Source organism: Dasypus novemcinctus, chromosome 12 (genome assembly GCF_030445035.2).
Source record: "Dasypus novemcinctus isolate mDasNov1 chromosome 12, mDasNov1.1.hap2, whole genome shotgun sequence".
Lineage (NCBI taxonomy): Eukaryota > Metazoa > Chordata > Mammalia > Cingulata > Dasypodidae > Dasypus > Dasypus novemcinctus.
The window spans coordinates 3,439,129-3,455,455 of NC_080684.1; the positions used below are offsets into that span (position 1 = coordinate 3,439,129).

Sequence of the window (16,327 nt, forward strand, 5' to 3'; positions counted from 1 at the left end):
CCTTCCCCCCCCACCCCAGTTGTCTGCTCTCTGTGTCCATTCACTGTGTGTTCTTCTGTGTCTGCTTGTGTCAGTGGCACCGGAATCTGTATCTCTTTTTGTTGCATCATCTTGCTGTGTCAGCTCTCCATGTGTGCAGCGCCATTCCTGAGCAGGCTGCACTTTCTTTGTGCTGGGCAGCTCTCATTACGGGGTACACCTCTTGGGCGTGGCATGGCACTCCTTGCACGCATCAGCACTGCACATGGACCAGCTCATCACATAGGTCAGGGGGCCCTGGGTTTGAATCTTGGACCTCCCCTGTGGTAGGCAGATGCCCTATCTGTTGGGCCAAATCCACTTCCCATTTTATATTTTTTAATGTAACTTTTTTTGTGTGATGTATATATCTTCAAATAAATACAATAAACAAAAATAATGGGGTGGGGGTGGGGAGTGGGGTATATGGGAACATCTTATTTTTTTATGTTTTTTAATGTAATGTTCTTTGTGATCTATTAACTTTAATTTAAAAAGGGTAAAAAACTAAGAAAATTACAATTGGGGAAAATAAAAAAAATTTTTTTTAACTTTTAAGAAAATTAAAATTGGGAAAAATAAACAAAAAATCTGTTTATGCTGATTAAAGTTACTGAAGAGAAACCACACTCAGCCTTCTACTGCACAATTCCTCTTCCTTGGGAGGAAATGTGTCCTTTCCCCTCTCCTTTGGCTTCTCAACCACACGTTTTACTGAGGCTGTTGGCCTCAAGTGTGGGGTGATGTTTGCTATTCTCAGCCACGGGGCAAGCGATTCGGTTTTCCTTTTGGCCTCTTAGTCTCTCCATCCCCAGGCCCTCCTGGATGTTATGTGTAGCACACTATGGTCTGCGCGTCCCCAAAGCAGTTCCCTGCAATGACTTCTATGCTTTCTCCCTATTTCATAAGGGAGCTACACCCAGTCTAAGCGACTCTGATACCATCATCTGCGAAGTCTTACCATTGATTTTTTTTGCTTGGGTTTCAATTTTGCCTAAAAGTAATTTTTCTTAATAACAGACCATTGGGAAGGCTTATATAACATACTAATTTTTACAAGCATTTCTGTTGCCCTTTTCTGTATTTAAAGGGAGCATGTCCATCTTCATGTTTAAGAAGATTCTGTATTCAAGAGATCCTTCAATAATCTTTTTTTTCTTCATAAAAATGGATTTTCTATCATTTCCCCAACCCATAAGGACTGGAGTCCAGATTGAGGGAAGATACTCTCCTGGGACCCATTAATGACAGTGTCATACAGTCCCAGCAAATATTATGAGGCCATTTTTATGGGACTTACTTGAACCTAAATTTCTACCACCTAAAAATGTTCTACATTTTTTCAAGATATAAGGGATGAATGGTTAATCTTCCCCCATTAATCTCTAGTAAATTTAAATTACTACTCTAGGGCCATTTACATAAAGTGTATACCACCAAGAAGGGAGATAAACAACCCCACTTGGTAAATGATAGTTACATTAGAAAAAAATGAGGAAGAAAAATTCTATCCCACTATGATGAAACCAGACAATATTACCCATATTATTTATAATATAATTATTATTAATAATTCATGCCAAGGTGAGGATGGGAAAGGAGCATAAAAAAAAGAAAAAAAACTATTGGGTACAGGTCCACATCATTCTATTGGCTTTTGTTTTTTTTTTATTATTGGTCTGGGCGAATTCATTGATTTGTAATCCAGAGGCTCAAACCTTCCAAATAAGCCTACTTTCAACCAAAAATGGCATATTCTGAGGTCCAGCAGTCCATCAAATTTGTCTAATACAAGCCCTGCCCCCAAAAACCTTGCAGTCTTGTCTATCATCAACTGAACCAACAAACTGAGACAAAATCCCCTTACAAATTGGAAAAATAAAAATTCCTGCCCCAGCCTTGGAGGAAGAACTAAAACAAAGAGCTCAGGGCGATACCAGCAAAATCTGCTGGTCTTCACCAGATAACCACAACCTTACACCAACATTCTGCTTGTGAATTAATGCAGGGCCTCATGGACACCCTGCCCTAATAGTCCAGGTAGTTCATGCAGTGCACTTGCTAACCATAATTCATGTCTCTTTTACCCCTTCCTAGTCCCCCACACCTTCCTTTTGTTTCCAGCAACCATATAATTCCTTTTTCAGCTCATCCCTTTGCTCATGCATTAATACAACTTTAGCTGAATAAATATTCTCTGCACCCTGTTTTTATGTCTATTTATTTTATTTTCAGCAAAACAGTACTTGGTGTACAGAAGTGGGATCTGAAAGTCAATGCTGGGATGACACCACTGACACCTCAGAGAGGAACAAGGTACCTGCAGGAATCCTTTGTGTTACATCCTCTTGGGTTGTCTCCTGGCTCACATGGCTAGCCCCCTCTTAGGTCTTTGAACGCTTGCCAAATTGCAGTTGAGATCAAAATTTGTTTGTTGAGCTAAAGTCTGGTTAGACCCTCTGTCACCCCCTCTGTTTTCATCCATCAAATAAAAGTATTCTCTTCTGTTTATGTTCCTTTACTGTTTCTCTACAGTTACTGTGGAAAACAGTAAGTTTTATATTTTCTATGCTCTTTCTGTGGTTTGTATTTGTCTGTTTAATGTATATTTTCTTACTTCTGTATGGTAATGCTTTACTAACAAATGAAAATACTTAAGAGAGCTCTATTCAAATGACTTAAAGATAAATTAACACACTTATAGTCACAGAAATTGGAGAAACCAAGCTTCCCGGGCTCTTTAAAATCCTTCTGTCTTCTCCCACTGGGTTCTAACTTTGTTTACTCTCTCCTTTTTAACAGTAAGATTTCCCAAATCCTAATGAAGATTCAGTGGGTCCTGTGAAAAATTCCATCTTATCATTCAGATTTTTTTTAAGTCTGGATACTCAAACATTTGCCAATTAACTTACAGCACTTCTGGTAAAAGTCACGAGCAAAGATGGTTTTCAATACACTGCAATCAAAGAGTCATATAACAAAAACAGATAATAATCTAAAATAAATAGTTTAAATACTTATTTATGTCCTAATAAAATAATTCATTTAAGGAAAAAAAACCTTTTAAGTTTTTATAAATAAAATTTGTATGTATACCTAATTACAAAAGTTTTAACAAAACTGTAAAGACAAAATACCTTCATAAGTTTTAAAATTCTTATGGAAGTAAATTGTATACATTATATTGCTTTTCTTGGAAATACTGTCATAACTATATTGCCATTAATCCATGTTAAAAATAGATATACATTCCTGTTTTAAACTACACTAAGATGTTTTAACGTGTATTAAAAAGTATTTTAAGTATTTCAATAAATCTGCTAGTAGATTGAGTTTTCATAGCTTCATTTGTATAATTTCACTATATTATCCAAAAAAAAGTACAAGGAATAATAGTAAAAAAAACAGAAAAGAACACTAATATTCACTGTTTTATTTTCGTGTTAATTCTAATTGAAACTGGGCATCTACATTAATAAAATTAGTGCTCTTAAAGTTTAGTAGCTTTTAAACTGAATAAGTTTATCAAAAGAAAAAAGAAAACTACTGGCTGCTTTTGTAAGCATGCAGTTAAATCATGGCTTACTCCTGATAACAACCAGCCTCCTAACTTGTCTCCAGATAGCTGTTTCAGATGTGTCCTTGTAAATGTTTCATTAATGTTTTTACTGATATATGGATAAAATAGTAAACTGAAGAATGCAACATTTCTAACAATTTTGTTTTACTTAAGCATATTCTCCCTAAATCTATACAGATGTACTGATCAAATGAGCTAATGTTGCATCTATTAAGCACGTAAAATGGAAAAAGAAAAATTATGCTTGTATTTACTGAATTGAGTCATTATTCTGACAAGTTTGATTTTGGTGGAGATTGTATGTTGTAAAATGTTTAAAGATAGTTTCCAAAATAACTTTAGTAATTTAAGCATGTAAAGTATATAGAATTTTTTATTATTATTAAAGAAAATAGTTGAAGCATGGTTCTATAAAGAAAATTTTCTTAGCTTTTCTTAAGGGCCAAATTCAGAAAAACCTATGCTTCAAAGGGAAAGGGCACAAAGCTTCTAAAGAAAACTTCAAACATCTGTTGAATTCCATGGTCATATTGTCTCCTCTCCAGGACTCTCAGGGGACCACTCTTGCCTCAAGGCCGTCCTTAACTTCCCCCAACACCAATCCCATGTGTTTCTTAGGCTCACTGAATTTTGCCCTTTGTGGGCCCCCTGTTTCTTTTCCATTCCAAGCCCCTTTATGATGTCCTCAAAAACTCCCAACCTGAAACTTTCTCGCTCTCTGAACCCACCATTTCAGCATTCCAGTGTCTACAGCAAGCACTGTTAAAACTCCTTTCCCCTGGGATTCCTAATTACTCTCTCCCCCTCCAGCTGTTTGTGAATGAAAAGGGAAGGAATGCACATGAGGTATTAAGCCAAAGACATGCTGATCATTACCTCCCCCCACCCCCCAATAGGCTATTGCCGCCAGAACTTGGTTGCAGTAACTCTGGTCTTCCCTCCTGCCTATGCTCAGTTATTGCCACTGGTCTTTGGCCCAGGCAGTCTCTGAAGTAACCCCAGACTTGGCTCTCACAATTTTTGTACCTCATACTATGGGGACTCTGCTAACAGCCATCATACCCAACATTTCTCTGCAAGCTGCCTGGCACACCTAAAAGCCTCCCTGTTAAGCAATCTTAATATTTCAATCAAGCATGTTAAATCTCTTCACCCTGCCACTTTCCTCCCTGATTCACCTGCCAAAGATGATGCTTAGCCCTATAACTTTGTCACTCTTCTCAACTCAGTGCTCAGTCCAAGACCAGACCTCCATGAAATCCCTCTGAAAGACCCTGACTATATCAGGTTCACAGATGGATCCTGCTATCATGATGAAAAAGGACATCTGGTTGCAGGATATGGAATAATAACCTCTTCTGAAATTGTTGAAAATCGTCCCCTCCCTGAAGCTTCCTGAGCTCAACAGGCAGAATGCTCAGCAGTTATGCTGGCCTACTGCTTAACAAAAAGTAAAGCAGTTACCATTTATACGGACAGTCTCTATGCTTTTGAAGTAGCCCATGAATTTAGCATGCTTAGGAAGCACCAAGGTTACCTTAAGTCCACCAGCCAGCCCATCAGAAATAAGCTTTAGATAAGTGAATTTCTCCAAAGTCTCTTGCTCCATGAGGCAGTAGCACTAGTGAAAACTACAGGGCATAACAGAGCTGATTCAGAAGAAGCCCAAGGAGATGTGCTAGCAGCACTGTAGCTTGTCATGGTGCAGGTATGGAATACAGATCTGGAGGATCAAGGGGGACATAAAAATCCCTAGACTGGACTTTGAGTCAACCCCAATAGTCTATACATCCTTCCAGATGTCCTTATTCACCCAATGATGATGCACCTTCACTCTCAAACATTTTGGGCTCCCCAGTAAGCTTGAAAATCTTGCAAGAAAGTATTGGTGGGGAAATTTTAAATCTTTGCAGCTCAAGAAACAGCTGTAATCTACATCCTGTCCTCAATACAACCCCACTCAATCCTTTCAGCCTGCCCCTGGGAAGTCCCATTGCCTCAGGGGCCTTGTGCAATGTGGCAGATCGACTTCATCCAATTCTCTGTCTAGGATATAAGTATTTCCTCATCATGATCTGTATGTTCTTTCACTGGGCAGAGGCTTTTCCTATAAGACAAGGAACTGGCACATCCATAGACAAAATTCTGTTGGGGATTTCCTTGAGAAATCCATAGTTACAATAGCACCCACTTTAGAGGGTAACACCTCTCTAAATTTCTACCAACTTCATCTATCTGGCAGTGCCTCCCCTGTGCTTATCATAATTAGCCAATCATAATGGCTACTTAAATGCACCAATGGCCTAATCAAAACACAGCCAGGGGAACTTACTAAACAATTTTCCCTCCCCTGGGTTAAAGTTTTCCCCTAGTCCTCATGAGCTCCTAGAGATGCCCTTTCAGCCCTCTCCAATTTCCCTGTAAAATATAATTACTGGAAGACCTATACTGAGACAAGTTAGGATAGGAAAAAGAGGGAATACTGAATCACAGTTGGGACCCAGAAGGGAACATGGCTGTGAAACCCCGCCAGAAACCCCCTGAGGGAAAGCTGCTACTAAGAACAAACCTAAAATAACCTACTGAGATGCTGGCCATGAAGTTCCATTTGGAATTCTTTTTGGGATACGGGAAACCCTGAATAACTCCAAACGGCCTCCCATTGGTCCCAAATAACTCCAAACAAAATGCCTCATCACTGGTGCCCTGAGAGCTAACAGATGGGGACCAAAAGGAAACCAATCAGAACAGCAAAAAACTGAGGCCCCTTCCCAATATTAAGAAAGGGGAGGAGTAAAGAACAGTCTTAATCAGGGCAGGCTCCTGACCCGAGGCTCTCTCTCTTTGCCCAGAGGAGCCCGTATCCACATCTGGGAATGTATTTGTTTTCTCTCATTTCTCAATAAACTCTTTTATCTCTTTTCTTAACTAATGCATAGTTCTCCCCTGAGAACAAGAACCCCCTGACTGGCCCCCTAGGGTCCCCTGTTAACTCTTCTCTTTGCCGTGGTTAACATCACTGCCTTCATCTAGCTTGTAGCAAATATTATCTTCCTTAGCCTCATTGTCTAATTAAAATGCCCCTATTCTTTTGCTTATTCCCTCATGGAACAGAGACTTTTCTACCTTGCATCAGGTTTTGCCTTTCTATGCAATACTACTCTAAGGCCTGTAGCATATCCTTGCCTTCTCACTGACCCAGAGCCTGGTGAACAATGAACAACAGGCTCTACAATAGACCTTGAATTCCACCCTTATAACTTTACATCTCCTACATGAAATAAAAGGGCTATCAGTTTAATTCTTGCTGGAGTAGGGCTCAGGCTTGGACTTTTATTCCCCTACCTAAGTTTCAGATACCAAGAACATGTCATCTGCACCCTCAGTGCCACCCTTAAAGCCATAGCTCAAGAAATAGGGCAAGACCTGCAAGGAGTAATTACCTTTTTCAATTCCATCACAGCCCTAACTATGGAAAACTGGTTAGCTTTAGACTACCTTGTGGCAGAAGAAGGAGGCATCTGTTTTATTGCCAACACATATTGTTGTACTTGGAGCAACAAAGCCAGGCAAGTGGAGACCAGCATCCAGGAAATCTTCAAACAAGGCAAATGGCTTCACAGCATAAACTAGCAACCAAAAGACATATGGGAATCAATTAAGGGGTTTTGGCCTAACACCTCTTGATTGTATTCCCTAATCTCAACACTGATAGATACTCATCATCCTTCTCCTTGGACCTGTTTTCATCTGCATTATCACCAACTTCATTGGTACCTCAAAGTCACCACTCTCTTCCTCCTATCCTCTGTGTTACCAGATTTTGTCTAGGTTCTTGAATATGCTGCAGAAATGAATTTCAAGAGCACATCATGTGAGTTAAGCCAGTAATTTATTCAGGCAGGGAGGGATGAGAAATGGGAGAAAATAACAGATCATGGGTCCCAGGGAGAGAGGAAGGGGTTGAAAAGTGATAAAGAGGGCTGATTTACAGACTACAGTTCCCCATTATAGATTGTAAATGCCCAGGTTTTAATTGTGTGGCAATCATGGCAGAGGAAAAAAGGGAAGAGAAAGGTGCAGAAGGCAGGAACAGAGGTCCAAAGGTGAGAGAGAGCATTCAGGCCTTGTGCCTGCTTTTTGAACTGTTAATTATTCCACCCCTTTGCTAATGGCAGGGGAGGAGTTCCAGCTGTTGCTGTTTTGATTGATAACCCCACCCACCAATCCCCCATGACGGTGCAACGATAAAGTCCTTGGGGAATATCTGGGGCTTCTCCTGGCTTCCAGAGGAAGTCTTTTTCTGAGTGGCAGAATCTTGGGGAGGGTCCTCCAGCAGCTGTCTTGTGGTTATTGAGGTCCACATGGACTTCTTGCCAGGTTCCAGGTCCATTTATTGATTCCCTAGCTTACTAGCCAGCTTCATCTGTACCTTTAACGTATTAGTCTATAAGGCACCAACCTAGTCATATGTAATTTTTGGGTAGTCAAAAGACTCCCTCAACCAAAATGAAGGAATGTGGAATTAGAATAAATTATTTTACTAACCATCTTGATTTCCTTGAGCTTCTGTTTTATTCAGGAAATGATAAAGAAGAAATGGAGGTTAACTTAGGCAGGCTGACATACCAATAAGACTTTTCAGTGCTAAAAAAAAACCCTGCCCCAGCCTTGGAGGAAGAACTGTAACAAAGAGGTCAGGCTAACATCAGCAAAGTATGCAGATATTCACTGTATGGCCACAATATTACATTATCATCCTGCTTGTTAATTAATGAACTGGGCCTCAAGGATGCCCTGCCCAAACAGTCCACAGCCCCCATTGTCAATGTTGTTCACAGAGTGCTCATACTAATCATAATTCATGTCCTTTTTATCCATCCCCATCCCCCCATACCTTCCTTTCATTTCAAGCAGCCATATAAGCTGCTCCTTGAGCTCACCCCTTTGAGCAAAAACCTTTTTTGGTGCTGCTCCTACATTAATGTAAATTCAGCTCAATAAACATCCCTGCATCTCCTTTTTCAGTCTTTTTATTTCCAGCATAACATTCCTAACCAGTTATCAGGAGTTCCAACTACACCAGAGCTGGGACAGTCTCACCACCCATGAAAGACCCCAGATACCCTCAAATTTTCAGAGACTAATTACATTGTCAAGTCCCATTTTAAAAAGTGAGGCCCACCAGACTGAGTGATTTTCCAGACAGTGCAGTTTGCTTGCCCTGTGACCCAACCTCACTTGGTGATATCTATAAAACTGTAATTTAATTTATGCCCCTTATATGTGTAATAATAATATTTTTTTACTATGTAAAACTTTTACTATGTCTTTACTATGTAATAGGTCTTAGGGGCCTATTACAATAAATTCAGTGTCTCCAAGAATATGATTCCCACTAATATCAACTCTTTCCTAATAGGTGACCTTACTGAGGTATCCATGTTTTGTATTCTCTTTGATAAAAGAGGAGAATTCTGCACTCCTCCTAATGTGCTTTCTATTCATTCCCCTCCATTCCTTCCTTCTCCCTTTCTTATTATTCATCATCCACATTCTCACTTCTGTCTCTCTACCCTAACAGTGCCTGACCCTCTTACCCTCCAAAAGACTACATGGAAAATTAAATCACCCTAGCCCCTTGCATATTTACACACATTTCCAGTCTATACACATATTAACTGAGCTAGTCACTCATTCATTGAACAATCACAACTTCTAGATTTGCCATCATCCTGCTTCCAAACCTTTATTCAGCTCATATCTGGCCCAGAGATGTAAAATATTGAGAAATTAAAATCTCTTTCAAACTGCCACCACCACTGAATCTGGAGTGCCCTTTCCCTCATTAAACTGGTGAGTGTTATCATGTTTCAACAATACATAGCACATCTAAGTACCCTATGGACAACAACACACCCTCACTCTATGAACAACAAAATCACTCTCTTCCCTACTCCTGTTCTTTAGCAATACCCCATGACTCAAGGTTATGCACAATTTTCCAATCTAAAGATAATGCCATAGAACCACAATTGTAGCCCAACAAACATGGGCCCAAATCTCTACTACTATGCTCTTCTGCTACCCCCAAGCCACAAACAGATTTTCCAACCTCCCTTGGCCTTTCAAGTTATGTAAATGTTAACCATTCTTCCCCCACCCCAGCCAAATAATTATTGGCATGCCACAGTCATACCTGTAATATTGGTATTTGCAACTCATGTGAAATATGCAGGAATGGCTTCAGGGACCATTGCTCTAACCCAACAATCAAAAATCACTGACACCTAAGTATGGATGTCTACTACGCAATATTTCAAATTTCTTAAATATTAGGTCTGCTTATTCAAGGCCAGATAACCCTTGCAGAAATAGCTATTGACAATAGAGTGGCCCTTGAGTAAGTATTAGATAATCAAAGTGGTGTTTATAATGTTAATATTTGTTATACATGGATTAACACTAGAGTGGTCAAAAGCCTACTCTAGCTAAAAGTTGGGACCATAAAAGTATGGTAATGAAATCATTACCATAGAAAGCATAAACCATGCATTTAGCACAATTCATAGTTTTACCAAAATATTACCAGAAGTGTCTGTCATACCCAATATTTTTCTCCTGGTTAATACTAAACAATTGGGGATTCCTTCTGCAAGCCAGCCTCCAAGAACTCATGTTCTTTTGGTTTCTTCCTTTTGGCTGCATCATAAAATATCTCCTATGCAGTTTATATCAACTTAAGACCTCCTCTCCAGAAGTGCACTATTTAGGCCATTCACATATCCCAAGTAGTCAAGCTTATAACTGAGGTCAACTGTTTACAGTTAAGGGGTTATTTGTAACAGTTTCTCTGAATTGCTCTCAATTCAGTTTTGAGGCCCTGGTTAGAGGCCTGTCATCTGCCCCTCTGGAGTAGCTAAATATGTCCACATACCGATCACTTCTCATCAGGCTCTTATACTCTAGGGCCACTATGTGTCCACTCTAATCTTCTCAGGAACAAGTATCAGATATCGCAGTATAGCCCTATTCCCCTGAACCCACAGAATGATTCAGAGTAGCCAATACAGAGAGCCCTTAGTCCTTGCTAACTCTACCTTGCCTGATATAATTAACTGCCCCCCCCAATGGCTCCCACTTGCAGTTATCCTCTTCTCAGCTGCAATCATCTATGTGGCCTTGTGGGGCAGCCTTCTCTTATTTGGAGCTGTATGTAATAAAAACTTGGGCCTTTCACCTTTCCAAGTAACTTTATGTTGCCATAATCATACCTAGTATCTTATAACTTTGTACAAACATATATGAAGCATCACACTATGGGAATCACCATGGGAATTTGAGGCATGCATTAAAGTCAGAGGTTTCAATACCCATCAGAAAAACAATCTTCCAGGACTGGAATGTGTTTGGAATCCATGATTAGATATTCCAGTGTAATCATTTGATTTGGCCACCTTAGTCCAAGAAATGAATTAATTTTGGGGGAGTGAAGTATGCAAAAATGAGCTGAAATTATAAATAATTCTCCTGTACTTTCTGAAGCACCCAATGGCAAGATGAACGGTTCTATCTGCCAACGATAGGGAAACAGCAGGTGGCTATGGGGCAGATTACCTGGGGAAAGGTTCCACATGTTTATGGCAAATCAAACAGATTCCAGTGAACCCTGGAGGCAAAGATGAGTCTTTGCAAGAACAGACACTTACTATGAAATGGGTTTTGCTTACCCTGTGCTACATGCAAATCTCAAAATACTATTTTTCCGGGCATTGCTTAGATCGATCACAAAGTATCTTGATGTAGATTTCTTTGCCTTTATTTTGCTTGGCTGTAGGACATCTTGGATTTGTGTATTCATGTCTTCCATCAGATTTGGGAGTTTTTCTGCCATTGTGTTTTTAAATATTTTTTTCTGCCAATTTATCTCTTTCCTCATTTTGAGACTCCTATTATTTATATATTGGTGCACTTGATTGTGTTCCACAGGTTCCTCAGGCTCTGTTCAGTTTTGGGTTTTTTTTTTTTCATTCTTTTTTCCTTCTGCTCCTTAGCTGCACAATTTTAATTTTTGGTCTTTGATTTCATTGATTCTTTCTTCTGCCTCCTTCAATGTGTCTTGACTTTCAATTCAATCTGCTATTCAATTATTCACTTCACTTACTGAACTTTTGAATTCCCAAATTTCCATTTGGCTTTTCTTTGTAATTTTTATCTAAAGATTGAAATTTTCATATAGTTCGTATATTTTCCCAATTTCCTTTAGTTTTTGTCCTTCTTTTCCTTCAGCTCATTGATTCTATTTATGAAGGGTGTTTTAAGATCTTTATTTAGTAATTCCAGAGACTGTACATCATTGGTAATATTTTCCATCAAATGATTTCTCTCCTCTGACTGGGCCATAATTTCCAGTTTCTGTATGTTTTGTATTTTTTGTTGAGAATTGAACATTCTGGATATTATGCTGTGTTGGTCAATTTGGAAAACTGGTTCTCCCAGTCTTCAGTCCATAGTCTAAGAATAAGAAGAAAAAAAGAAAATAAAGAGTAAGAGAGGTGAGAACAAGAAGAAAATATCAAGGACTAAGAATTAGATTTAAAAAACACTCGAAAAAAGGGGGAAAATGAAGTGTATTCTCTCTCAAATATCTTCTGTTCTGGTGAGAAGATAGAAGCTGTGCTTTCAAGGACAAAACCTAGACCAGCATCTCTGCTCATTCTCCAGTGATCTGCCACATCAAAACCATAAAGCAAGGAAAGAAATAAGCACACCAAAAAATAAAGTAAAAGAGAAAGATGTGCACTTTTTCCTTATGACCATGTAAATTTTGATGTAAGGCCAGAAGATGCTGCTTCTGAGAGAATTTGATGTTCACATCAGGACTGAGCACTCAGGGATCTGCCAAAATAAGCAACACAACAAAGAGAAAGAAGGAACCCAGCAAATGATAAAGTACATTGGGGGTAGGGAATGGGAGGAAGAGATGAGATGTGGGGGCACTTTCGGGACTTGGAGTTGTCCTGGGTGGTGCTGCAGGGACAGTTACCAGACATTGTATGTCCTCCCATGGCCCACTGGGTGGAACGTGGGAGAGTGTGGGCTATGATGTGGGCCATTGACCATGAGGTGCAGTGGTGCTCAGAGATGTATTCACCAAATGCAATGAATGTCTCGTGATGATGGAGGAGATTGTTGTTATGGGGGGAGAAGTTGGGTGAGGGGGCTGGGGGGTATATGGGGACCTCATAATTTTTTAATGTAATATTAAAAAAAAAAAGACAGAAAAAAAGTACATTGGGTCTTTAAGTCCTGATAGATGCTGCTGTGAAGCCAGAGGTACCTTCTGCTAATAGGACTGAAGCCAAGGTGAGGGTTTATTCCATTATATCATATGAGACAAGGAAATGCCCATACACAGGAGGGAAAAATACACTAGTCCTTTATGTCCAGGTGGATGCTAGTCAGAAGCTGTCAGCACCATTGCCCAGAGGGCAAAATTGAGCCCATGTGATAGCCAGACCCTGAGCCTCAACAGACTTGCAACTCCTACCCTCTGGTTTATTGGACTTACCCCAGCCAGTTAACAGGGAGGTGAAGAAGGCCAACCACCACACCAGGGAGCCAAGAGTGCCTATAACTGCAAACAGGAGAATTGCATCCATCATCCAAGTGGAATCTAAGCACCTTCTCGAAACAGAGGTGGAGCAGACATAACCACCCCAGGGTCCACCAAATGGAGGAATAGAGTATGGATTAGAGTGGCCTTACTGATACTCTATTCTGGAACCAATGAAATTAGTAATGGAAGTAAATGTAGCATTGAGATGGAGAAAGTGGCCATGCTGCTGAGGGTGGGGAGTGGGAAGAAGAGATGTGATGTGGGGGCATTTTCAGGACTTGGAGTTGTCCTGGGTGATACTGCAGGGACAATTACTGGACATTGTATATCTTTCCATGGCCCATTGGGTGGACTGGGGGAGAGTGCAAACTATAATGTGAACCATTGGCCATGTGGTGCAGCAGTGCTCAGAGATGTATTCACCAAGTGCAATGAATGTCCCATGATAATGTAGGAGGTTGTGGTATGGGAGGAGTGGGGTCAGGGGGGGTGGGGGTTATATGGGGACCTCATATTTTTTTAATGTAACATTAAAAAATAAATAAATAATGAAATTCACTACTCTTTAAAATTTATTTTTTTCCTTAGTATTCCAGCATGACATGATAAAAGTTCAATTCTTCAATAATATATAGCAATTTTAAACATTTATGACTATATTTATTTGTTTTTTATAATAATTTTTTTTTATTTTTTAAAGATACATAGATCACACAAAATGTAACATTAAAAAATGAGGATCCCATACCCCCCAAACTCCCCACCCCCACTCCTCCCACATCATCAAATTCTTGCATCTGTGTGGCACATTCATTGCATTTGATGAATACATTTTGGAGCACTGCTACACAATGTGGATTATAGTTTACATTGTAGTTTACACTCTCTCCCAGTCCATTCAGTGGGTTTTGGCAGGATATATGATGTGCTACATCAGTCCCTGCAATATCATTCAGAACAACTCCAAGTCCCCAAAATACCCCCATATCACACCTCTTCTTCCCTCTCTCTGCCCTCAGCAATTCCCATGGCCACTGTCTCCACATCAATGATACAGTTTCTTCCATTGCTAGAGTCACAATAATATCAGTAAGTCCACTCTAATCCATACTTTGTTCCTTCATCCTGAGGACACTGGGAGGTGATATCCACTCCACCACTAACTTAGATTCCACATGGGTAATGGATGGAATTCTCCTGCTTGCAGTTGCAGACTCTCAGTTTCCTGGTGTGGTGGTTGACCATCCCAACCTTCCTGTTAGCTGACAAGGGCAAGTTCAAAGAACGAAAGAGTAGGTGCTACAACTCCACTGAGGCTTGGGGCCCAGCCAGCACACAGTTAGTCCAGACATTCAAGTCTCCCAAGCATACACTAACCCCAGCAGCAACCACAGGTTCAGTATAAGTGACAAAAGAGCCATGTGTAGAGAGGTCATATCTGAGTCCAACTCCATCACATTCAGGAGCACAAATTCCCAAGTAGGGCCCACTGGCAAGGCACTGAACTCCAGAGCCATCTGTCATGACCATAGGACCTGGGTGTTCTCTTTAGCCCTCAGGAGCACCACTACTTGGGGTTGTATCTACTTTGGCTGTTGCTGAGATCCCGCTGAGACATGCATAAGCACAACCCCTCTGATGATCTCCCAACTCACTTTGATGTCTCTTAGCCATATAAACTCATTTTTCTTTACCATTTCCCCTTTTTATTCAATGTCTTTTTCTAGTTGCATCACCAGCTGGTGCTTGGTAGAAATCCCTCAGTGTCAGGGAGGCTCATCCCCGGTAGTCATGTCCCACACTAGGGGGAAGGTAATACATTTACATGCTGAGTTTGGCTTAGAGAATGGCCACATCTGTGCAACATGGAGGCTCTCAGGAGGTGTGGGACATGACTACACTCACCTGCTTCACTGTCCTGCCCTTACTGTCACCCTGGCTATGTCATGCCCAAGACCCCTCTCTTTTGTCCTCTCTGTGGGGGTCACTGGGTCACACAACATGCCTCATCTTTATACCATTAGCTACACATATGCACACATTCCATCTTGATCCCCATCTGTTTCCCACACACAGTTATGCTCCCATTTCATTTGCAAATGCAGAAAAGTAAAAAAGATCACACAAAAACAACCATAGACTCATCAGCTATATTCTGTAATGGTTGGTATTTTGACCTGTGTCCTTTTCATGTAACTCCACATCCAACGCTTCATATCTGGCACATTCCAAAGCCAATGAAAATGTCAGCACACCTTGTTGAAGTATCTGTGACCTGTGACTCCATCCATAACATCCACTTCTGTGCCCTGTTTCCCTCTCACACACATATATGCCCATAGTGACAAATCAAAATCCTCTCATTTTATTTTTCCTTTCTTCCCCATAAAACATTGTTGAGTTTGAGCACCATCCTTGGGCCCCCTATTAATGCTTAACATGAGTTAATCAAGCAATTCAGAGCATTGCTCTAAGTTTGCACTTGGAGGGCCATTACCCTGCATCTGCCCACCCACCCGTTTTAACTTCACAGCAGTCTTCTGCTCACCTGAAACCATGAGTAGCTCTGAGGGTGCACAGTGTTGATGGAACTCAGAATTGGACTCCAAAGACAGGGTCATAACTCTTTGGACTTCTCTCTGCAAGGAGTATAGAAAGTATACATAGCATTTAAGAAGGATGCTTGTTCCAGGGAAATAGCTCAAAAATAGGCTGTGAAGTCTGGAAAGCATCCTGTAAGAATGATTATTTTGGTTTCCCTTTAATCTGCAGAACCTCAGAATCCATCAGTCCCTAGGAGTCTGTTTGAGCCTTAGTGAGTTTACTGCACCACATAAAATACCTAAGCGAAGATTCATTTGGCTTCTTGTGTCATGGTTTGCAGCAAAAAACATGTTCCCTACCCCTACCTTCCCTTGGCCTCACTGGACCATCCTGTCAGTGGACTCCTTCACAAGTGAGTGGACTGATCTGCACTGGACCCCATGACCTCTTCAAAGGAGGAAGAGGAGAAGAGTATCAAGTGTGGTCCCAGCTGACATCTGCAAACATGTTGGAGACAGGAATCAGGGTCAAGGGAAGGAAGTAGGAGATGAACCATCTGGGAGCAG

At 40.6% G+C, this 16,327-nt stretch overlaps 1 protein-coding gene across 1 annotated transcript in view; it reads right to left on the reverse strand.

Annotated features, from left to right (window-relative positions):
• Positions 1 to 7,471: 7,471 nt before the first annotated feature.
• LOC101428841 (zinc finger protein 596-like) overlaps positions 7,472 to 16,327 on the reverse strand; it is a 158,269-nt gene continuing 149,413 nt past the window's right edge. Inside the window, exons 6-7 of the mRNA XM_071218756.1 lie at positions 15,766 to 15,856; positions 7,472 to 12,112 (exon numbers count right to left, since the gene is read on the reverse strand). Coding sequence (XP_071074857.1) covers positions 12,072 to 12,112; positions 15,766 to 15,856 — 132 coding nt within the window. The 3' untranslated portion in view covers positions 7,472 to 12,071. The remainder of the gene's footprint in view (positions 12,113 to 15,765; positions 15,857 to 16,327) is intronic.